The sequence below is a fragment of the Momordica charantia genome (genome assembly GCF_013281855.1).
Source record: "Momordica charantia cultivar OHB3-1 chromosome 2 unlocalized genomic scaffold, Mcharantia_2.0 BLBB01000002.1, whole genome shotgun sequence".
Taxonomy (NCBI): Eukaryota; Viridiplantae; Streptophyta; class Magnoliopsida; order Cucurbitales; family Cucurbitaceae; genus Momordica; species Momordica charantia.
The window spans coordinates 11797359-11821888 of record NW_028275160.1 but is presented as its reverse complement, the minus strand read 5'-3'; the positions used below and the strand labels follow the sequence as shown (position 1 = coordinate 11821888).

Sequence of the window (24530 nt, the reverse complement as noted above, 5' to 3'; positions counted from 1 at the left end):
TATCTCTTTGGGGCCGTTTATTTTTTGGGAATGTAGATGTCCGACATCTTCACATGCCTAGAATCTTATATGCCCGGAATTTTAGATATCCACAATTTCATATAGACACGTTTGTTTGGTAAGAAGGATTTATTTGTGGGAATATTGTAAATTTATATAATGTTCCAAAAATGTCTGGTCATCTTATAATTTATATGTTAAATTTAATATTATTTGAATCCATAAAAGAATTTTATTTTTATTAATTTAATATTACATTTTTATGTCAATTTTAGTTTATGTTTGGTGATTATTGGGAGAGTAAAATAAACGAAAGATTGTACCCTTGATTTGAATTAAAAATAAATTAAGATATTATACTATTGACTAATGTTTATTTTATATCTAAATGTAGCATATAAATAAAATTGTATTTAGACATTTATTAATGAATTAGTGCATACGTTTATTTTTAAAATAAAATAAAATAAATGATGAAAAAATATTATTGATGAAAAAAAATTATAGAACAAAAATGATGAGGGACAAAATTGTCAAAAGAAGATGCAAGACCTATGTTATAGGAGGACATCTAAAATTTTGTTGAGATGTCTCATGTATAGGCATCCTAGGATGCCCGGGCATAAGAATGCCTGAATATCTAGAAATGTTCGGGTATCCAACATTCCTATAAAATAAATAGGGGAATCTGGATACATCTCATGGGAGTCTTTCTTAGATTTTTCAGGAAACAAACGGCTAGAGTTTCACTAGGAGATGTAAGTTTATAAAGGAAAAAAAAAACTTTTTTTTAGTATAAAAAATAACCTTTTTTAGTACAAACAAAAAAAGAAAAAAAAACTTTGTACCTTGTGAACTTTTAATTATTCAGCCATAATATTCCTTTTGAAGAAGTTAATCAGGCATAATAAAAGTAGAAAATATTGGCTAATTAAAATTTAATATTAAATTATAGTTAATAATGATTTTGTTATCATTAGCCTGTTGATTGACCTTTGGAATAATAAACCATTGACCATATTATTTACCACTGTTGTTTTACCTTGTTCATTAACTTCAAAATTGTGCATCATTATTTAATGTACACATGGGTTTTTTTTCTTTTTTATTTTTTTATCAAATTTTTTTTCTGGGCAAATACTTGAAAAACCTGATATTCTTTAAATACAAAATCTAGAAATATCATTCCTACCAAAGGAAATAAAATGATTGAATATTACTTCTATAGAATGAATAAAATATCTATTTATGTTGATATCGTCACAAATATTTTTATAACTTGGAGAAATTTAATATCGATATTGGGAGTGAATTAATATTTCAAATTTACCACTAAAATATCATTGGGATATATAAATTATCGCCAACATTGATACATGTTTTTGACTATGAGATCACGAGTTTGAATCCCCCAACCCCAATTCTTTTAATATTTATTATTTCTAACTTATTTAGAAATGATAAAATGTTTATTTTTTAATTTAAATGGTTGTTACGAAATTTTTTATTTTATAACTTTTTCATAAATATATATTGACATCGACATTTTATTGATATTTTTATGAAATTGAGACCTTGGCGTCAACATTTAAAACCTTGACACTAACACATTTTTTTCATAGTTAAATCATAAATTAACTTTTCAAAGGAAGCACTTGAGTTATTGGTTAGATTAAATCATCCATTGAAGAATGTGAGACGCTTTAATTCAGGAGTGTTCTCTCGACTTACTCCACACGGTTCACTAGTTGTGGCGAGTCACATCATAATGCTACATGCCAAGTGAAATAGGTCAACACGAGACTCGTCCTCCTCAATTCAAGGATAAGGGGCATACTTTAATGTCCAAACGACGTCTCTATTCAAGTTCGACCTCAGCCTCAGAGAAACCTGACGAGTCTTCACCAATACAAAACTAAAAACTAATAATAAGATATATAACTTACTAGTTAAAATTTTTTTTAAAAGTTGTTTAATGTTGATAGCTTTTATTAATCAAATCCATCGACACATCAGTATGTTCATCAGTGTCTCAATTCACAATCACAGTGTCATTCTTGGAAAACAACACAAGCCCATATGGGCTGCCCTTTTTGACTAAATAGAAAAAGAAGCCACTTGTTTCCTTTTCATTGGTTCTCAGAAGGCTAAAAAAACTCTCAAAGAGCAGAAGAGAGAGAGAAGAAGAAGTTTTCAAGGAACAAGAAGTTGATATCTACAAATGCCTTTCACATCCATCTCCTTTAATTCAAATCCACATTTTCTATGAACAGCAACTATTCAATTTTCCAACCAATACAAAAAGATAAAACAAAGCCCTTCAGAATATGGCATCATAACCAAGTCAAGGAGGGGCAAACCTCTTTCCCTGGACAACCTCTCTACCATGACCCAGTTTCAGAAACCCAACAAAAAAAAAAGTAAAAAAAAAGGAGGAAAAACAATGTTTTTGGGGCACATCGACACGGTAGCTACTTATACGAGTGAGGGTGGAAGGTGTTAATACCTAAACTTTTGCTGAAAATCCTATGTTGAGCAATGACTAGTTAAAGCTTGAGGAGCGGCTGCATCTCCCCTGCAAGTAATCCTCTATGGAAATGCTTTGTATTCCACTGCTGATAGAAAGTGAGTCATCTTCCAAGCCAAGCAAGGCCATGTTGAGGTGTGATTGGATGTTGGTAGGTAGAGGTTCTCCGTCACTTGCGTCGAGTTCGTCTGATTCATCGATTTGTTGTCTTGCCCATGTTGTTATTTCCTCGTCGCCTTGGAGGAGTTTCAATACCTGCAGTTTTGAATAAAACAAATGAATGGGGGGAAGGGGAAAATGACACAACCTTGACAAGCATTGACGAGTGGAAGACGTCGAATGGGTTGTGCATTTAGTCGACGTACCAGACTGATTTGAGGGCGGAGTCTTGGCGCTCGTCTAATACAAAGGGTAGCAGCCAAAATCATTCGGCCTATTTGATCATGGTTGTAGTCACTGCCTAGGCTTGGATCTAGCAATTGCGAAACTTTGCCATCCCTCAAAATTGGCTTTGCCTATATTACATATGTTGGCATCGGTTATTCCATAGACAAGTTTGCCCGAGGTTCAGAAGAACTGAATTTATGACTACTCGTACATTATCCCGACATGGAACTAAAATGGAAGTTATTGTAGTCGAGGAGATCGAAACTTACCCACATTACAAGGCTCTCCTGCCCCTTGGGACAATCGTTGCTGATTGGCTTTCTACCTGAAAGTAGTTCAAGAAGTACCACACCAAATGCGTAGACATCGATTTTATCACTCACTTTTCCGTGCATGAAATACTCAGGAGCCAAGTAACTGCCATACAAGCGAATGTTACCAAGCACGCTCGAAAGAATACATTATCAACCATCACATTAAGAATATCTAACATGTCGAAAATGAAGAAAAACTTAATCAATGTGACATTTTAATACCAAGGAACAGACTGCATACCCGAACGTTCCAGCTACGTCAGTACAAGTGATATGGAAGCATGAGGATGCCCAACTCGCAAGCCCAAAATCAGAAAGCTGAAAGAGTAAACAGAACCTAGAGCAATCAAATGGAAGAACCCTTCTCCAAAACATACTAACTACAGTGATGAATATAAGCGCAGTTGAAATTCCTGGAGAGTTTATACATTTGTATGCAAAAGGAACATATCATAAAACCTGCGGTTCGAAATTCTCCGAAAGAAGAATGTTAGAGGATTTGACATCGCGGTGTATCACGGGCTCCTCCCTGCAATTATGTAGATAGTCTAATGCTTCAGCAACACCAACAGCAACCTTAAACCTCTCTTGCCAACCAAATGAATTTGCATCCTTCTTACAACCTTAAAGAAAATAAACCAGTTGGACAGTAAGAATATAGTAAAACATAAGTCACAGCAGTCTTCTTCATACACATGTACAGATCTTACCATGGAGATTCTCTTCCATACTTCCTCTTGAAAGAAAATCATAGACCAAGAGTAAATTATTGGCCTCCAAACAAAAACCTAATAAAGGTATAATATTCTTATGACTTGAAGTTGCAATGATCCCAACTTCCTGAACAAACTCCTTTAGCACATTCTCAGATGGCTTCAAGATTTTCACAGCAATTTCCTTCCCATCGGGAAGAAGCCCTCGATAAACATAGCTACTGCCTCCTTTACCAACCATATTCTCTAAAATACACATAAATAATTGTCAGAGAATCATCCAATCCAGAATAAGCCGAATGCGAGGATAAAAAGTTGAGAGAAGATTAGATACAAACCAGGCATAAAATTAGACGTTGCCGACGAAAGTTCCTCATAATTAAACAATCTGCAAGTGGATGAGTATTTATCCTTCAAATCCAGTACCTCTTTTGGAAGGCTTTCCAAAATGTGGTTGAACCCATATGGCACAATTGCTCCAATGTCTCCATCAATGGTCGAAGCCTGATCCTGATCAAAACTGCTCTGTTTCTGATCTGGATAAACTACGGCCGACGACTGGAAGTTCGATATGTGCAAAACACCATGAAGCCTTGAAAATTTCTTCGGAGGCTTCTCTGCTTGCTGCTTGGACAAAAATATCCGACGCAGAAGCGGCCAACTCGATTTCCATTGCGAAGGGTCTGGACTTACCATGGAATTCGACTTGGTAACTTCCGGAGGCCTTTGAAATGGTACCAAAGCCAATGAATCCCCCACATCAATGTCACCAGGCAACTCTTCCACCAAATTAGTCCCGGAATCATTTCGTTCAAGCAAAGACAGAGCACCCTCAACACAGTCCAGCTCCACATTGAATCCAGAGTCAGATTTCTGTAAACAATGATGACCCGTGACAAAATTTTCACCCAGCCCAACAGCTTTTGTTTCATTAGTTACTTCTACAATCTGGCTCAAATAGTTGTCGACCATGACCGCACAATTCTTGCCCCCATCCTTGTCTGCTCGATTAGGCAAAAAAGGGGGGAAATAAGAACCCATAATTCCTAAGCGGAAAATAAGAAATCACAGCCTAAAAGCGAAATAAAAGGTCAAATAATTGGTACCTCGAGACTGGTCTTTGTTAGGGAAAGTTGCTAATCTCTGGAAAATAATTTTGCCATTATTAACCGCTAAAACACTGAATCTGTTCGACGATTTTCTTGCGCAGTACTTAGCAACCGAGGCCGATGAACGGATTCTATGGTGGGATTTAGAAGTACCGAGAATCAGTGAAGCCTCGTCGTAAGAATCCAATTCCCGTCTAATGACTTTCCGGACCGGCGAGCCTCGGCAGACCTTGAGCTTCAAGTCGACCTGAACAACAATTTCACACTCAAAATTCCACCACAAAAAAAGAAAGAACACTCTCGATTCACAAAAATCCTCGAAATCCGAAGAACAGCTGAGTTTAAGAAGACAGAACCTGCTTGAGGTGACAGAATCCTTCGTAAGCGGAGAGTACAGAGTCAAACGACTTGACCAGAGAGAGCAACGTCGATTTCCCCTCTGCAACTGAAGCTCAACACCAGAAATTCCACACTCAGAACAAGGGGAAGCAACGAGAGAGAGAGAAAAACGAAGAGAGAAAGCAATTACCGGCGGAAGAATCAAGGACATGAAGAGCAATGACGCAATCGCCGGGCTGCGCCACTTTGACGAGCGCCCAAGTGAGGAGTTCCCTACTGTGGGGGTCCATTTTGACCCCGACCACCACCACTCGGGGGCCATCGCCGGCTGGCTCTCCGACCACCATAATCGGCGGCGCGTCTCCGTCGTCGGAGCTTGGAAATGGGTTTTTTCAGAGGAAGGAAAAAGGTTGAGGCGCGACAGAAGCCATGGGAGAAGGAACAGAGAGCATATGTAGTGGTAAACGGGAAATGGGAAATGGGAACTGGGAAAGGAAAGAAAGCAAAGAAGCGAATCATAAGGGAGAGCAATCGTGGTTACTGCTGCTAACTGTATTAAGAGGTTTTTTTCCTCTACTTCTCTTCTTACTCTACAACTCCCTTTTTCTCATCCTAACCAACGCATTGATCTAAGATGGATCTCACGACCCGAGATCAAGGCACAAAAGGACGGAAGGATCTGGCAATAAAAACGTAGCAGGAACGACGACAACAACAAAACAATAACGAGAACAAGTGTCAAAACAATACAAACATAAACAGACTCCATCAAAATTTGGGCTCGAGAATCAACTGTCAACGCTATCTCACCAAGTAGTAACACAAACAGAAACATAACTGAAGCTTGAAGCTAGACTTGATATAGATGCACTTAAAGTCATTTATTCTATTTTCATCTCTAAAACTTTCATACTTTTTGTGATTTTTTTCATCCTCCCCTCATTTGTTAATTTGACTACAAGTTCGTGGTTAAATGTTTTTATCTTTCCTAAAGAGGGTAGGTTTGAATTTCTACTCGGAGACGATCTAGTAGCAGTTAAATTCTAAAGGTAGTTGGAGTCAAGTCGATGTCTTTTTTTTTTCTATACTTTTGCAGCAAGAGCCTGAAAGCCTTATTTAATATGAAGGTTATTTACATTAGTAACGATAGGCGGTGAATATTATAGGGACTTTTGTCAAACTTAGTCATACAGTATCTTGTCCCTTTGAGTGGATTCTTTGCTATGTACACGGAGCATCAAGATTAGAATGACGTTGAAACAATAGAATTGTGGGCAAGTAGAGTGTGTTTTCGCTTCCCTTTCATTAGAAAATAATCTTCTAACTAATTCTACCTGGGAGACCAATTAGAGGCAATAACTTCCTATTATAACTTACAATTTCTTTTTGTCCTAATTCTTCTCAAAATTTTCAAAAGGGTATTAAATGTTTTGCTTTTGTTTACAAAGTTTGCATAAAAATACAACTTTATATCTTACCATTAATTCTTCTCTAATCGTCTAACAAGAACATTTTGAAACTTTAGAACTACTTGTAGGTTCAACACAAGTGTTCTTGTGTTGCCATCGAAATTAGCTTAGTTGGTTAAAGACATTAGTATTGTAAGTGTTAAAATTTTAGTTTTATTGGTTAATACAAACAAAAAAAAGGAAGAAGAAGAACAACACTTATGTGTGGATATCACTTGAACAAAATATGCGTTACATTTAGTTTGTAGAAAATTATTTTGAAGAAATTGTCAAAAGATTGAAATGGTCTATCATGCCAAGTTAAAAAATAATAATGAAATCTTAAAAATACAAAAAATACAAAAAAATAATAATAATAAAATTGAATGTTTATGGATGAAAAAAACACCCATAAAAAGTATGATTTAAGTCTAGAATTTATTTAGGAAAAAATTAACCCAAGGTTTAAAAGGCGATTTAATATTACAAATTATTTAATATTACAAACAAGTATTTTACTCTTCCCCCAAAAAATTAAAATTTATATTCTTTTACGGAGTTATTAATATTCATATTAGGGTGACATTTTGTTGATTTATTTTTATTTTATCAAAACTTTTTATCATATTATGAAAATGTTGATTTATTCCAATATCAAATCACTGTAGATATAGAAATTTCAATTTCAATGACAATGTCAATTTGTCGACCAAATAATAGTCGAAACACATTAAACATTTTATTATTGCAACTTAATATAATTATTTATATTTTTAAAATATCATTGTGATAAGGATTTGTATTAACGGTAGTCTGAAATAAGTTTGAACTAATGTAGTAATAATAATAATAATAATAATAATAAGTTTGAACTTTAAAATTAATTTATTACTTAAATAAGCATATTTATAAAATGTAAAAGTAATTATATTCTACCTTTTGTTTTGTTAAATTATTTAGTAAAGTATAATTCTTGATTTTTTTATTTAATGGCAAAATCATTTTCTACTTTGTTCTTTTAACTTTAAATATCATTCTCATTTAGTCTTTCCATTTCTAGATTTTTCCTTTCTAATTTGTTATTCAATTAGTGGGTCATTATTAAATCATAGTAATGGTATTACTTACTATTCCTTATTAAAAAAATACCTTTACAAATAAACTTTTAGATTTTATTTTTTAGAAAAATCATAATTAATTTGCACTTAAGGAAATGAAATAGAAGTTTTTACATATTGACTTTTCTTAATATTTATTTTGTAGATTTTTTTTAGTTCAGGCTGAAATTTCAAATTTCTAATCACTTTTGATTGATAGATGTGTTAATCAACGGAACTATCCTCAAGTTGTCATTTTTTCTCTGTATGATTGAACTATTGATTTTGGATATAAAATTGTACATATAAAGTAATAGATTTCATTAATGTCTACATATTTTTAATAATTTAATTTGATTGTACCATAATAAAAAGAAAAACAATTGATGTTAATATTAATAAAATTTCCTTTGAAAAAAAGAACATTAATGAAATTTTTTCCAATATTTAATTATCGTACAAATAAATATATGATCGAAAATCTATACAATTAGTTGACCCAAACAAAAAATCTATACAATTAGAGTGAACAATGAACATTGGTAGATTTAATGTATTATAATTACCTGTTTCAATTTAGAAACAAATCATCAAATACTAAATGAGCTTAGTTCAACTGATTAAGATAAAAAAAAAAAAAAAAATTAAATAAAAAATTATCGGAATTCACAGCCTAACCCACACAGCGTCGATTTCAGAAAGTCAAAAAAATATATATCATATATAAAAAAATTGGAGGTCGGAATCTCCACTCATTCATTTTTTAAATTTAAAATAAAACCATGAAATGATGACATGTAGCTAATCAACTTTATTTTAGTAAAATATTAGAATTTATTTATTAGTTTATGAAAGATTTTGTGGTCATAATACTTTGTCATTTAATATATACTCAAATTCATTAAAAAGAAATTAAACCGAAATTAACGACCAAAACACATGCTAGTGATCTATTATCCATTAAAAAGTCTGATATTTTCATACAACTTTTGAACCCTATTCAGTGGGAGGAACCGTTAGGTTCACAGGGTGCCGCAGTTTGTGGGTTTGAAGAGGGGGTGAAATTATCGTATAGGTTCACTTCGAGTGAGGCAAAATTAAAGAAACAATATGAGCCAACTACTCAGATCAAGTCAATTGGGTAGGACCACCCGATCCAAATTGACCAAACCAGATCGAGCTGATCTAATCTAGTTGAATCGGTCCAACTTGAGTCGAGCTAGGATGGCAAACCATCTATAATTAAGTCGGCCCCAATACATTATAAGAGAGATATTACTTTTTTAGTACCAACACGTGGAGGTGGAGATTCAAATTCACGACCTTTGATCGAGAGAGATTTCTTAACCAGTTGAGTTTATGCTCAAGTTAGGAGATATTGTTATTTTTTAAGTAAATGCTGACTAATAGTTTATCGCGTTAATTTTTATTTTATTAAGATGTTATCCAACACTTTAATGTGAGTTATTATTTTCTTTCATTATCTTGTTATTTTAAAATTCATCTATTATCTTTATAAAAAAAAAAAATCATCTATGTTGAGTTTCATAACCAAATCTTTTCTTATAATTTTTCTTAAAAGAAAAAATATCTTTTGTTATAATTAATTCTCTTAACAAGTTTATCAACATCTTCTTTAATATTGAATAAGCTTTTCTAGTTGTTCTTAGAATTTTTCTTAATTAGGTTCTTATTTTCACAGACACATTCAAGTTGAATAGGAAAAAATGGTAAATATGAACAATTAAAACCCACAAAAATGTCGTATTTAATTACAAAATATTAAAAGTAATATAATTTGAAAGAAGAAAAAGAAATATGATCATCAAACCAATAAATTTATAACCCTACAAACCTTAAAATTTTGATTCAATCTTGAGATGTTTGCTATTAGGTTATTATTGGTTAAATTTTCATGGAAAAAAGTACAATTTTTTTAAGGTAACTAAAATCAAGGCTCTATGATATTGATGTAAATGTTGTGATGTTAATTTTATGAAAATGTTGATAGAAATATCAATAAAATTCCAATGTTAATACCGATGAATATTTTTTGAAAAATTATAAAAATAAAAAATTCATACCAGATATTTAAATTAACAGATAAATATTTCACTATTTTAAAATAAGTTAAACACTAGGAATATTATATGTATATATTAGTGATATTCTATTAATATTTTCTCTATTTTAATTTTTTGTGATACTATGGAAATGTCGATTCAACTATTAAGTAGATGTTGAACTCATAGACATATGATCAACATGTTGATGAAATGAGACGGTAAATGATTATTCTGCTTAAAAAAACAGTTTAAAAAGTCAAGTTTTTTGCATTAGAAAAATTTCAAATTTTCTTTAGTCTCTGTCTAGATATGCATTATTGTTGCAATAATTTTCAAGAAATTTTTTGTAGAGGTTTCTTTTTTTTTCTTTTTTTTTTTTTAAGAATCTTTACCTAATTAGAATAAAGGGTTAATTATAATAGAAGTAGGTTTTAAATTTCTAACTTTTGTTAAAATTCCTTTTATAAGTATATGAAAACTATGTTTCAAACCAGCTTGTGTCTACATTTAATTATTCAAAGAATGAAAATTATTGGCATTATGAGCAAGTCGCGTGGATGAATTTGACACAAAGAAGATGAGAATGACCTAAAATCTTTCAACTCAAATACGAGCCCGATATGTAATTAATTTTTATTTTTTACGACAACATGTGGGATGAGAGTTCACGACCTATTATTAGAGATATGTGTCAATTACCGCTGAGCTATCGTTTTAGCTCTCGACATCTAATTTTGAGTATTAGATTCACTCCAAAAAAAAAAGCAATATATCGGTGTACTTAATTAAACTTCCCTTTGATGGTATTTTATCACAGTTAATTCCACATGAAATGATTGGACAAAGATGTTTATTTTAATGCCTATAATATTTATAACTAAAATTAAAAGCTATTTAAATATTTAGTTGGCTGTATTAATTAATAAATTAAATATTATTTTATTTCTTTGCTTTTGACTTTAATTCATTTTGGTTTACGTAGTTTAAATTTTTATTCATTTTAGTTACTGTATTTCAAAACATCTGTTTTGGTCCGTATTTGTAAAATTTTAACACAGATTTTATATACAATAAAAACCCTTGAATACAAATATTTGCCTACATCTCAAAAAATTTAGTAAACGAAGTGTCATATTAAAATTATGATCAAAATAAATAAGATAAAAATGAAATTATAAATGGACTAGTCAGTTTTTTGAAGTACGACTAAAATAAATGTTTCGAAAGTATTTGAACTAAAATAAATAAAAGTTGAAACTATAAAAACCAAAATGAACGTTTACGTTTTGAAAATACATGTATCAAAATAAACTAAAACGAAAAGTACACGAACTAAAACAATATTTAACCGCAGTTAATATTATAATAAAGCTACCTCTATAAAATCATAGTCTAGATTAAATAAATATATTTTTAACCTTTTTCTTGGGTCAAAGATCAACATTCTTCCCTTTAAAATAATTAAAATAATGATAGATGAGAATGTGGATCTTTTATTCGCATGTAATTATGAAATATAACATAAGAACATGATTGCACACCTCATTTTAGGACCTCTAAATATTAAAATAAAAAATATATATATTATTTGATATTTTATTTTTATCTTTTTTTCTTATTTCTTTTGTTTATGAATGGGAACGTGAATATGGCAGAATTTGTCTGTTGAGGTAATATTTTATTTATTTCCACCGGACCTTATTTTTGGTCTTCTTTTATCCATGCTATTTTTACGTCTTGACATTAATATTAATTAAGTTTTAAAAAATCAATTATTTTGGTGTGGCTTAAAATAACCTTTTAACATTTTGAAATTATACGATTTTTTGTTAGCAAATGTCAAAATACAACGATTATAAACTTATATGGTGTAACGTTTAGGGAATTGGCAAGAATTCAGTGAAGGAATTAGACCACTAAAAGAGATAAAGAGTCGGATTTTTTTTTTTTTTTTTTTATCAATTTCTAAGACATTTGGAAGGGAAAGTAGAAACTTTCTGGTCTAATTCTTCATTAAAATTTGTGTCTAACTCACTAAGTATGATCTCATATAAAATTATCACTAGCTAACTTTAACTTGAGAAATAATGTATTATATATATAATGACGTATATTATTTGAAAAATAGATCATACATTACCTAAAACATGATGGACATCTCCCTATAATGCAATAATTTAAAACAAAATAATTATAAAACAAACAAAACAAAACCCTAATTATCTATACCCCAGATTCAGAAATGGCCTCTAAATCCCAAACCAAAATCTAGATTTTGTTTTAAAGTCATGTATTTGGCGATGGAAATGACAAAACATGTGGATTTTATGTAATTTATACTTTGACTTTTATGTTTTTATTAGTTTAATAATTTTTTATCGATTTAGTTTATATTAAATTTAAATGTTACAGACTTTAAATGACATTTTAATCAAAATTTAAAATATAATAACAAAAAAATATAAAAAAATTAATCACATCTTAATTAAATTTTGCAATATTAATAAAATAACAATATAAAAATTAAAATATAAATAAATAAAAAGGTGGAAGTGGCGTACAACTTCCAAAAATAAAAAATAAAAAGGTGTCGCATAATCACCTGCCATATTATTTTGACCTAATTTTTGTCAATAGTTTTGAAAACCTAATTTAGGTTTGAATTTATTTATTTAAATTATATTTATTTTGTAATTATTTTTAAACTAACATTATTTTTGTAATTTATTTTTAAAACTAGATTATTTTAAAACTCTGTCCATCTTGGTTTTGTTCTGATTAATTGTCATGATTTCGATTCTCATCCCTATTTATATTAAATAATAATAATAATAATAATAATAATAAATAAATAAATAAAGTTGATCGAATTTGAGGCTAGATATAGGATTTATAAAATTTAAAAGCCAATATTTAAAGGGTACTCCTGAAAAAACTCATTCTGAGTGTTAATGGAATTTAACTATTTTAATGTTGTACTAAAAAAAGAAATGTAACTATTTTAATGGTAAGATTGAGAAATGAAATATTTTGGAGGGCTAAAATTCAAAACCCATATGCCAAATATTCTTAAAAAGAAAAAGTTATAATTTACCTACTACCAAAATTTGACTACAATAGTGATCAAAACCAAAATATTTACTCACATTTCCCTTGGAAGGAGTTCTAATAATTTTAAAAGTTTATTCTTAAGACAGAATTTAATAGTATTAAAAAAATTTTTGAAAGGTTACTGTATACTAAATTTTCCTTACAGGCTTTACCACCAAAAAAATAATTATAAGAAAAAACACTCATATCTTTTGGGTTAATTTTCAAGTTGTTATATTTGTATATTTAGTTTTGAAAATTTTTATTTTTTAATTAAAATGAATATATTGGTTGGTAATTATGGGGAATGATTGTTCTAAAAGTTCATATGATTCAAAGCCAATCCAAAGTAAAAGGGAAAAGAAAAAGTGAAGATTAAGTAATTAATCTTTTTACAAATCCCTTAATTAATGCATATTTATGTTAAAGATATGATTAGATATTGACTGCATGTTACTGGCCCAGTTTGATTTTAGGGTTTTTCTTCTTTTTTTTTTTTATAATTTTAATTATCCGCCATTGAATTGGGCAAAAAGAAAAGGCAGCTCAAATTAATTAAAATTAGCTTATCAACTTAATTTTTCTAATGGATAAATGAGATATTGAATATTTAATTTTTAGCCATATATATAGTTCTTAAATATATATGAAAAAGCAAAAGCGAGCATAACTGAGCGATAATTGGTCCATACGAGAGGTTGTAAGTTCGATCTCCCACTCCTACATGTACTCGGTACAAAAAATATATATATAATATATAAATTCAATTACTTCTCTAGACCTTAAATTACCTCATATTTTTTAACTAAAAAATTATAAACTTTAGCCCCAAATGAAAATTATTATTATTATTATTTTACTAGGTTAGAAAAAAATTAACTTCAAATTAATAATAATGACTAATTTAAAGATTTACTAAAAGTAGATGATTCGGATGAAATGAGTTTTTCACATTATAGATATCAAAATAATATTTAAATTTTGTTCTAATATGTATTTAAGTTTAAAAATCATTAAAACTTATTTAATAAAAAAATAAGGTTAAAATACTATTTTGATCAATGTACTTTCAACTTTAGATAATTTTTGTCCCAATACTTTTAAAATGTTCATTTTTTATCCTTTTACTTTTCAACTTTTGTTAATTTTAATCATTTTACTTGGTCCGTGTACTTTTAAAAAGTTACTATTTTGGTCTCTAATACAAAATTTTAACACAAATTCTACACATAATAAAAACCTTTTAATATAAAGTTATGATTATATTTCAAGAAATATATTGAGCGTAGTGTCGTGTTGAAATTGTAATAGAAAAATGAGACTAAAAATAAATTTAGTGACAAAAATGATCACTTTTAAAAATACATGGATCAAAATGAACATTCTAAAACTAAAGTTGAAGGTATGCAGACCAAAATGAATATTTTAAAAGTATAGAGACTAAAATTGAAATTACCGAGATCAAAATAGTATTTTAATAAAGAATAAATAAAATAAAATATTAAAAAAAAGTTATAATGTAAGGTTCATTCTTGGATAAAAAAGAGAGAACAAAAAAGGGTAAAGATTTTGAAAGAGATTGGTGGACCTTTTTATTTTAGTATTATATTGACTGACCTTTTCATTCAGTAATTGTTTTAATTTTTGATATAAAAAAAATTGTTTTAATTTTTAGTTATTTATATATATAAAGAAAATTTTAAATTTTGGTTGCCAAAATTTCTGCCGTCGAAGGGGGAAATAAACAAAGAAAAAGAGAGTTGGAATAGACTGAGAATCTTCTGTTCGTAAATTGCATACCAAAAATGTTTTTTAATTGCTAAAAGTTAAAAATACTTTTATTATTTTAATGTGTTTTTTATTCTTTCAAAAAAGAGAGAAAAAGAATGGAAGATAATGTTAGATTGGTTTGCATATATTATATATTTATGAATAAAATATTAATATAATTGCTCTTCAATTCTCATATCCAAGATAAAATAATAATTAGGTTAAAAAACTGTTATGGTCCCTATATTTTATTGAAAATAACGATTTAGTTATTAGGTTGTAACACCATTTAGTTTTTGTGCTTTTAAATTTTTAACAATTTAGTCCTCGAAGTTGTGTGTAACAATTTAGTTTTTATAGTTTAAAGTTTGTAATTTAATCTATGTCGTGAAAAATCTTATCAAAATTAAGTGTTGATTTTTATTATGATATACGATTTAGTTTTTGTAGTTTACAAATACGTTTGGTCTCTCGTCATTTTATCGATCTATATAAACAAGAAACCACATTAAATCTTAACATTTTTCACGACAGGGACTAAATTATTACAAACATTGAACTACAAATATTAAATTGTTACATATTAAAGTTCAAAGGCTAAATTATTAAAAATTTGAAAGTATATGGACTAAATCATTACAAACTAAAGTTCATGGACTAAATCGTTACTTCAATCAAAATATAGGGGCGAAAAATGATTTTTAATCTAATAATTATAGTCCCTACTACAAAATTAAAAATCGTCTATGGTATTTGAATTAGGAATTAACCAATGTCTTGAAGTTGGTGGTTAGCTCATATGGTAGAAATATTAATTTCCTGCCAAACCGAGCATAGCTCAAATGGTGAAGGTACCTATCCAGTAACCACAGTAAAGAGATGCGTTTCAAGTCATTAGTTTTGAATGGTACCAAAACATGAGGAACTGATGGAGTCGACCAATCGTGTTGGATTGCCATTGTCCTTTTAAGAGTAAAGGTGACACATTCCGACATGACATTGTTTTATAAATAAATAAAAAGGTAAAAAAAGAAGATTTCTCATGTTCTTGTTTACGTGCAATAAATGCATGGACATGTGGGTATGTCTGCGATTGTGGCCTAATGATGGGCCAATTCTTTCCCTTTTTTCTCCTCAATTTTAGTATCTTATTTTTATTTATATCTCCAAATGAGGTTGTGAGTTGGATCTCCGTCAATCTAGATTGTGAATTCGACTACATGTTGTATTAAAAAAAAAACTATTTTCATATATATTTTTCGTTTTGGTTCATTTGATTTTGTACTTTTAAAATATTCATTTTAGTTCATGTATTTCTAAAATATATGTATTCTGGTTTAAAATGTGACAATTTTTATCCATATTTGTAAATTTCTAACATAAATTCTATATATGACAGAAATCATTTAATACAAAGTTATGACTACATCTCAAGATATATATATATTGATGGTAGTGTCGTGCAAAAATTTTGATAGAAAAATTTGAGATAAATAAGAAAATGAATGGATCAAAATTGTCACATTTTAAAAGTATAAGGATCAAAATGAACATTTTGAAAGTATAGAGATTAAAGTTACATGGATTAAAAATTAAAATGAACTAAAGTTGAAAGTATAGGTACCATGATAATATTTACATTATTAAGAGAAAAAGCATATGATCCAATCGTCATTTGACACATGTAATTTAGGTTAGCTTTATTAATCATTTTATTTGAATTTTAAACCATATCTTTTAAAAGAAAGATTCACCACCCATGTGTCAAATGGCCATTAGACAAATGTGCTTTGTGAAATATTTTATTTCTTACTGTTTGTTTTTAAAAATTTTGTCCAAATATTTTCATATTTCTTAAAAACATATTTAACTTCTAAACTAGGCTTAAAAAATAAAAAAAAAATATTATTTTAAATTTTTTTTAAAAATTTGACTTGAAAACATTTTTTTAAATAATATAATAAAATAGAAAACACATCTGTAAAACTAGGGTTGATCATAAGTTTTATTTTAAGAAATAAAAAATTAAAGATAATATCAAACAAATTCTAAAATGTCTCTACTAATCTTATTTTGATTTCTAAACTTTGTTAATTTAATGTCTCTTTTAGTACTTAAACTTAAAAAAAAAAAAACCATTTTAGTATTTATTGTTCCATCATATAATATTTATTTATCCAATACTCAACCTTCAACCAATATACAATACTTCCACAAAACAACATTATAATTTTGTTAAAAGCAAAATAAAGATGACGATGCAAATAGTTATCTTCTTATTATTTTTTATTATTATTTTAAGTTTAATGACTAAAATAAGCATTAGGTAAGTTTAGACACCTAAAATAGAACAAGCCCCAAAGTTGTGAGACCAAAACATTTTAAATAATATAAAATAATGTTATACAGATCAAAATAAAATGTAAACATTATCCATATTTTATAAAATTTATGTCAAAATATATTTTTGTCCGTATTTCTATTTTAAAGTCTTTCAAAAGTAAATTTAAAGTAGAAATTGTGATTTCAAGGCTAATCTTATAGCTTCTATACGTCCACACATTACAAATTTTACAAATAAAGTTTCACTAAAAATTATGTTATTAATTATTTCCCCATTAAGCCCTTACTTTTATTTATTATTTTTTAATTTTTTTTTACTGAAATAAATTTCCTTGAATTTTGCTATATTAAGATTCTGTTTGGTTAATTTTTTAAAATTGATTTCATTCCATATTTTGAATCATTAATTGATTTCATTCCATATTATGCTCCTTTTTTTTAGTTTCATTTAAAAAAAAACATCAAGAAGTTATAGTTGCGTGTTCACTTTGATTCTCATTAGTTTTCGTCCTAATTTTATTTTTCAAACCCATTTTTTCTATCACAATTTCAACACAACATTGCACTTAATATATTTTTTGAGATGTAACCATGACTTTATATTAAAAGATTCTCTTTACGTGTAGAATTTATGTTAAAATTTTGAAGATAGGGACCAAACAAATATTTTGAAAGTATAAAACTAAAATAAACTGAAAGTACTGAGATCGAAATGAGTATTTCAAGAGTACAAAGACCCAAATGAACCAAAAGTATAGAAACCAAGATATAACATTTTGACCTAAATTAAATTATAAAATGTACTAAAAAAAAAAGTTGAATTATAAACTTTTGTTCAGTTATTTATGTGTTTTATGTATGTTTGTGGCTATTTGAATATATATCTTTTATTTATTTATTGCAGATTTGATTTTATTATGAAATTGAAAATTTCCTTTATTGTTTTTTTTAGTACAAAATTTCCTTTATTGTTAAATTGTTTCTGTCGTTAGAAATTCATTAAAATATAGTAAATTCATTCATTTTCTTTATTATTGAAATAATACTTCTTATTTTAAAATTTGACTTAAAACTCTAATATTTGAGTTTTTTTTTTTGAATTTAGTAAGTTTCAACTTAATATTTTAACATTGTTTAATTATACTTTTAACATTGTTTAATTATACTCTTTTTATTGATAGATGTTAAAATGGCTAAATACGACATGATCATAAGTGAGTGGTAGAAATTTAGAGAATAAATTTGGACTTTTAAGAGAAGAAAATTTGAAATTTTCTTAGAAATATAGATAAATAATTATAAATTTTTATCTGTAACTTAATTTCTCCTCTAAATTTCTACGAAGTCGCTAAATATCATGTCAGGTAAGTTTATAATCAACCAATGTTAATATTCAGTGCGCAGTAGAAGGAATAATATAATTGAAAAATGTTAAAACATGATGACTAAATTGAAATATTTTAAATATTAAGAAATAAATTAAAAAATACATCAACATTAGGACCAGACTATATATTTAGCCCTAAATCATATATACAAAATATTTTACAATTTCTTTTTGTATTGTCAAAACATATATATATTGGTTGCAGATATTGAGTATATATCAGCTATTATAGATAGTTCATTGGTCTAGCTCATTGGACTGGTTAGAGTAAATTTAGAAGGGATGGGTTTGAACTCCAAGATTACCACCTACGAATTAATTCTCGACACCAAATATAGCAGGATCCTACCAATATATATATATATATATATATATATATATATATATAATATGTTTCTAATAAATTCAAGTTTATACCACTTTAATTTGCTTATCGTATACATTATTGAAACCAAGTTTTAAATTTTTATTATTATTTATTTTTTTTGTATAATTTGGATTTTTTTATGTCGAAATAAAACTTACTTTTATATGTGGGAGTACTGTAATTCAAACCCATGAACTTAGAGATATATGTCATAATTGAGTTATGCTAAGGTTGGTAGTTTTAGAATACTTTTTTATAACCTAACACTAAAAAAATTTAATTAATTAAGAATACTTTTCATTTTGAAAATAACCACATTTTTTTTTTCTTAATGTGTATTAGGATCGGGGAGACAATAAGATTTGAGTCTACACAACCTAAAACTCAAAATAAAACACCAAAATTAATGACTAAGTCGGTCATACCTAACACATTTTTGTTTATTTTTCTTTTCTTTTTTTTTCCGACAAATATAGAGATGGAAGATCGAATTTTCTACCTCTCGTTAAATTATGTTTGAATTGGTTACCAAATGGCTCAGCCTTAGTTATTTTCTTTTGGGGCTGTGAGCATTTAATATTAACAACTCTCTCTCATGGATGGAAAATGACTTCCTTTGGTAGGTATTAGATATTTCTCTCCCAAACAACAAGGACCACGTGTACAACTTTCTAAAATTGTTCTTTTGGAAGTGTTTTTGCAAATTGATTTTCCCTTTTTATAAGTTATTTTTTTACATCTGTCCCAAGTTTATTTTTAGGAATTGATCATTTTTAGATCAATTTGAAATTATTCTTTTGTAAAAATTAAACTTCAAATTTGTGAAAAATAATTTTCAAACACTTCATAGAAATATTTATATTATTAATAATTCTACAAGTCAAATAATAATCTTAACAAACTAATACTAGTACCTTTTTTAGTACAACATGCAGGCGTAAAAATTCAAACTCACGACTTTGTAGTTGCATATAGATACCTTAACTCATTGAACTATATTCAGGTTGGCAACTAATGCGACCATATTTCAATGGATAAGGTACATACTACTTTTGATCTTAAGATTGAAAGTTTGATTTTCTACCACTACAACAAAAAAGGTCTTCAGCGACATTAATTAGCGACGAAGTTTTTTTCGTCGCTTTTCCAGCGACAAAAAGTATTTATCGTCGCAAAACAGCGACGAAAATTATTTTCGTCGCTGGAAATGCGACGAAAAAAGTTTCGTCGCTGGAAAAGCGACGAAAATTTTTCGTCGCAAAATTGAAGCATATGCGTGAAGAAGATGCTATGGAAATGACCCTCGGGAAAAGATCATCATACACTAAAGGGATGGGATATGGTCCGAAGCCACCGAGTAAAAAAGCGTCGGCAGGATGCTCACAAGAATACTTTCTCACATTGGAGGCCAGAGTTGCAAGAAATGAAGAATTATTACGAAGCCAACGAGAAGAATTATTAGAGGCACAGCGTTTGCAGGCTGAACAAGCAGCAAGGTCAACACAAGACTTACCTGATATGCAACGACAGGAATATGAGAGAAGATTTAGCCAGATGGAAGAAATTCTCAATAGCTTTAGAGGAGGAGGAGGAAGTTCATCGTTAAGCAAGGTACGAACAATTTGAATTTCTTTGTGTTTGACTTTATGTGTTTGATATTGAATATGTATTTTGTGAAGTTATTGATTTTGAGTATGGTATTGGGGGGGGGGGGGGGGGGGGGGAGGGGATTTGAAAGATATGGATGTGGTTTATGTTTATGTTTATTGTTGGAGCTTGAAACTTGTGAATATGAAATTTGTTATATAGTTGGGGGGGGGGGGGGGGGAGTTTGAAAAATGTGAATGTAATTTATGTTAATTTGAAACTTGTGAATATGAAGTTTGTTATATAATTGTTGAGATGTGGGAGCTTTTGAATGAGAATTGAATTTTGTTGGATGTATTTGATGTTTAGTTGAAGTATGAAAGATATGGAAGTGGTTTATGTTTATGTTTATTGTTGGAGCTTGAAACTTGTGAAAATGAAATTCGTTATATAGGGGAGGGGGAGTTTAAACTTTTGGATGTGTGTGATGTTTTATTGTTAAAGTTTGTTGGTCGAGCTTGAATATAGATGTGTGTTCATGGATGTATTTATGTGTACTTTGTTATATTATATATTATCATTTTGATTTTGGATGTATTTTTAAGGTCAAAAACATTGATCACATGAAATTATTTGTGCAGGATTGAAACTAATCAATAAACTTGTCAGGATTCGAAAATTCGGTAAACTTGTTGCTATTATTATATTAGATGAATGTGAAAAAGACTTATATTTTGACACATAACATATGTTTTGCTTTTCAAATTTGGATATTTTGTATTTACACTATGTTTAATTATAAAGTTTAGTGTGATTTATTATTTCTATATTATCATTTATCGTATTTTTTATGATTGCAGGAAATATAGCAATATTAAGTAGTTAATATTGAAGTTTAGTTTTTATTTAGCGACGAAATAATGAAAACGTCGCTGTATTTAGCGACGAAATCGCATAATGTCACCATAAGAAAGAAAAAAACGTACAAGTAAAAAATATATATATAATAAATAAACAGCGACGAAAATATAGCGTCACAATATAATTCCAGCGACGAAAATTCGTCGCTGAAGCTCACGACGAAAATATCTGTTTCGTCGCTGGAACTAGCGACGGTAGCGTTTTCGTCGCGCGCGTCCACTGACGACGGCTTTCACGCGACGCGCTTAGCGACAATAATATTTTCGTCGCTGTTGATCATCAGCGACGAAAATGAAGCTCCAGCGACGAAATATTTTGGTCGTTGAAACCCATTTTCCTTGTAGTGTACCCCTCATCATGAGTTGTTGCATTAAAAGAAAAAAATCACAAGAGTTTAGTGGCACTAATTGAAAATTAAGAGACTATTCAAACGAGTTCTAATGAAAAAGGTCAAGTAACTAAATTCTAAAATTTATATTTGATATTCAAAACTGTTGATTCACTCGTTAGTATAAATGTAAAAAAATAAAGAACTTTCGGGAAACATGTCGGGTTCAAATTCTATAATGACCACCAATATCTAAGATATATTAAAATCTTATGAATTTTCTCGATCAAGGTGTGTAAAATTAAATCACACATTTATGAAGATATTGAACACTTGCTCAAGTCGGTAGCATACTTATTTTCTTTTGCAAACTTTTTTTTTGGAATATTTTTTGTCCTTTTTTTTCCGTTTGTGAAATAAAACAAATTTTGTAATGTATGTTTGACCAAGCAAGAATATATCATATAATAAATATAAAGTAGATGCATATTTAATGAGAGAGATACCCCACCATGTGTTTCACCATGATGTCTATAAATATTCATATAGTGACATTTGTGATATATTATATGAAGTGACAAATAATATATAGAATGTGACCCAACACATTAACAACACTTAACCCATCCTTATGACTTCTCATGCCTCAAAATAGATACCTTTCAATTTTTTCCCACAAAAATAGGGTAGCATGAATTCCCCACAAAAAAAAAAACTAATAATAATAATAAATCAAAACTTCCCGGACCACTCTATATACAGCTCAACTGGTTAAATTATATATTTTAAACCAAAATGTCACAGGTTCGGATTCTTACCTCACATTTTGTGTGCAGACTTCCAATATTTATTCAATACAATACTAATCAGACCAACTCTCTACGTAACCTTTTAGTCACGTGGATACGCATTACCTTGTAATACGTATTGGTTAAGTTTTATATCATTGACTTTATCGAATAATTTATATGAGATTTCAAGTTCCTCGCTCATATACGAGTCTTCAACATGTTATTTTATGGCTATGATAACGTTTCCATTTATTGTTTCCGTTGGAATATCATATATATAATTTTTTCAAATAGTTGAGTTTTTTTTAGCATGAAAAACGTACACAATATGCGGGGTGGAGGATCGAACTTACAACCTCTGGTTGGAAGTATATATCAATTACCGCTGAGCTAAGCTCGCTTTGGATTGGAAGGAATTGTTGCATAAAAAAGATGAATTATGTGTAAACTGTGTAACACTCAAGATAATTATTCGTTCTACACAAGTTTTTAGCAGACTATAACAATTGTCCCAACAGGATCAACGAATAATTCCGATAGAACAACAATCTCAAACTTTTCGCATCTGACATAACTTTTAAATACTTGCTCTCAATATAACTAGATAAAAGAAAAGAGAACTCTCGTGATATGAGGAGAAACTAAAATGATGAAATCTTAGATATCTCAAATGATAAAAACAACAAATAAATCTTATTTTAGTCTTGAACTTTTAAGTTTATTCTAGTTTGATTCATGACCAAATACTTTTAAGCCTCAAAGTGTATATGTGCGTGCGTGTAAATAAATTATTTTAAAAGTTCATGGACCAAAAATGAAATAAATTTGAAAGTTTAAGAACAAAAAAATATTTAAACTTTAAAATATGTAGGTGGAAAATTTGATAGCAAAGATCAAAATATTTTTTGAGCAGAGCTTGAAGACTAAATCAAATAATTTATCAAGATGAAAGAGATAAATATAATTAAGAGCCAATGAGCTTAGATAATTGACACAGATCAAGATGTCATGAATTTGAATTCTCCAACTTTTCCTGTTATACTTAAAAAAATATATAATTAACAGAATTTCACTCCATATCATAGCATTAGTATATATTTTTAAAAATATCACAAAACTTGTCATTTATTTTTTTTCAAATATAACATACGTTTGACTTTTTTTAATAGGTTTGATATTACATTAGAATGTGAATTATGATATTTTTATAAAGTTTTAAACTTTAGGATATATATGAAAATACATAATTATTTTATGCAATTCATATAATTGCCTCAAAATTTAAAGATTAAAATAATATTTAAATAAAAAAAGAAAACTTTGGAATATAATTTTAAACGTGTAACTTTAAGTTTTTTATTTTCGTACAACAAAAGGTATGGTTAAGAATTCAAATCTCGCACCTTATAAAGGAGAATGTATTGATAAGTAAAAATGCAAATGAACATAGGGTGATGGGATGGGACAAAAGTGTGGTCCAAAAGTGTTGTTGAAGAGAATAATATAAAGAGAAGCATTCAAACTTCAAAAGTTGCTTCAATGACCAAACCGAATACGTTTAATTAGTACTCGTGGCATAGACGATTTTATTAATGAAAACATAACGTCGTCGTCTATTACTCTCTCAACGATAAATGATTTATGAAACTGTTGAAGTAAAAATATTTATAAAATTAAAAAATGGTCGAATTAGTATTTGATTGATAGTAAATATACGAGTAAATGACTAATTAACATCATTATATTAGTCTATTCGTAATTTAAATATAGTTTGTTTTCCTCTTTTTAGTACAACAAGTACTTAGGATGAGAGGATTTGAACTCATGACCTCTCGGTCAGAGATATGTTCCAATTATCATAGGGCTAAACTCATGTTAGCTGATACAGTTAATATCGTTGATTGATTATTATATAAACTAAAATTATGTATAAGCAAGGTTTTAAT

General features: G+C 28.8%; 1 protein-coding gene across 1 annotated transcript; it reads right to left on the bottom strand.

Moving 5' to 3' along the window:
• Positions 1-2208: 2208 nt before the first annotated feature.
• On the bottom strand, positions 2209-5897 carry LOC111017492 (protein kinase STUNTED). The gene is made up of 10 exons (XM_022293256.2): positions 5580-5897; positions 5407-5495; positions 5048-5297; positions 4280-4942; positions 3939-4187; positions 3688-3851; positions 3470-3546; positions 3184-3331; positions 2893-3042; positions 2209-2782 (listed from the first exon to the last, which is right to left on the bottom strand). The coding sequence occupies exons 1-10, from the start codon at positions 5734-5736 to the stop codon at positions 2543-2545; spliced, it is 2187 nt and encodes a 728-aa protein (XP_022148948.1). The 5' UTR covers positions 5737-5897; the 3' UTR covers positions 2209-2542.
• Positions 5898-24530: the final 18633 nt, after the last annotated feature.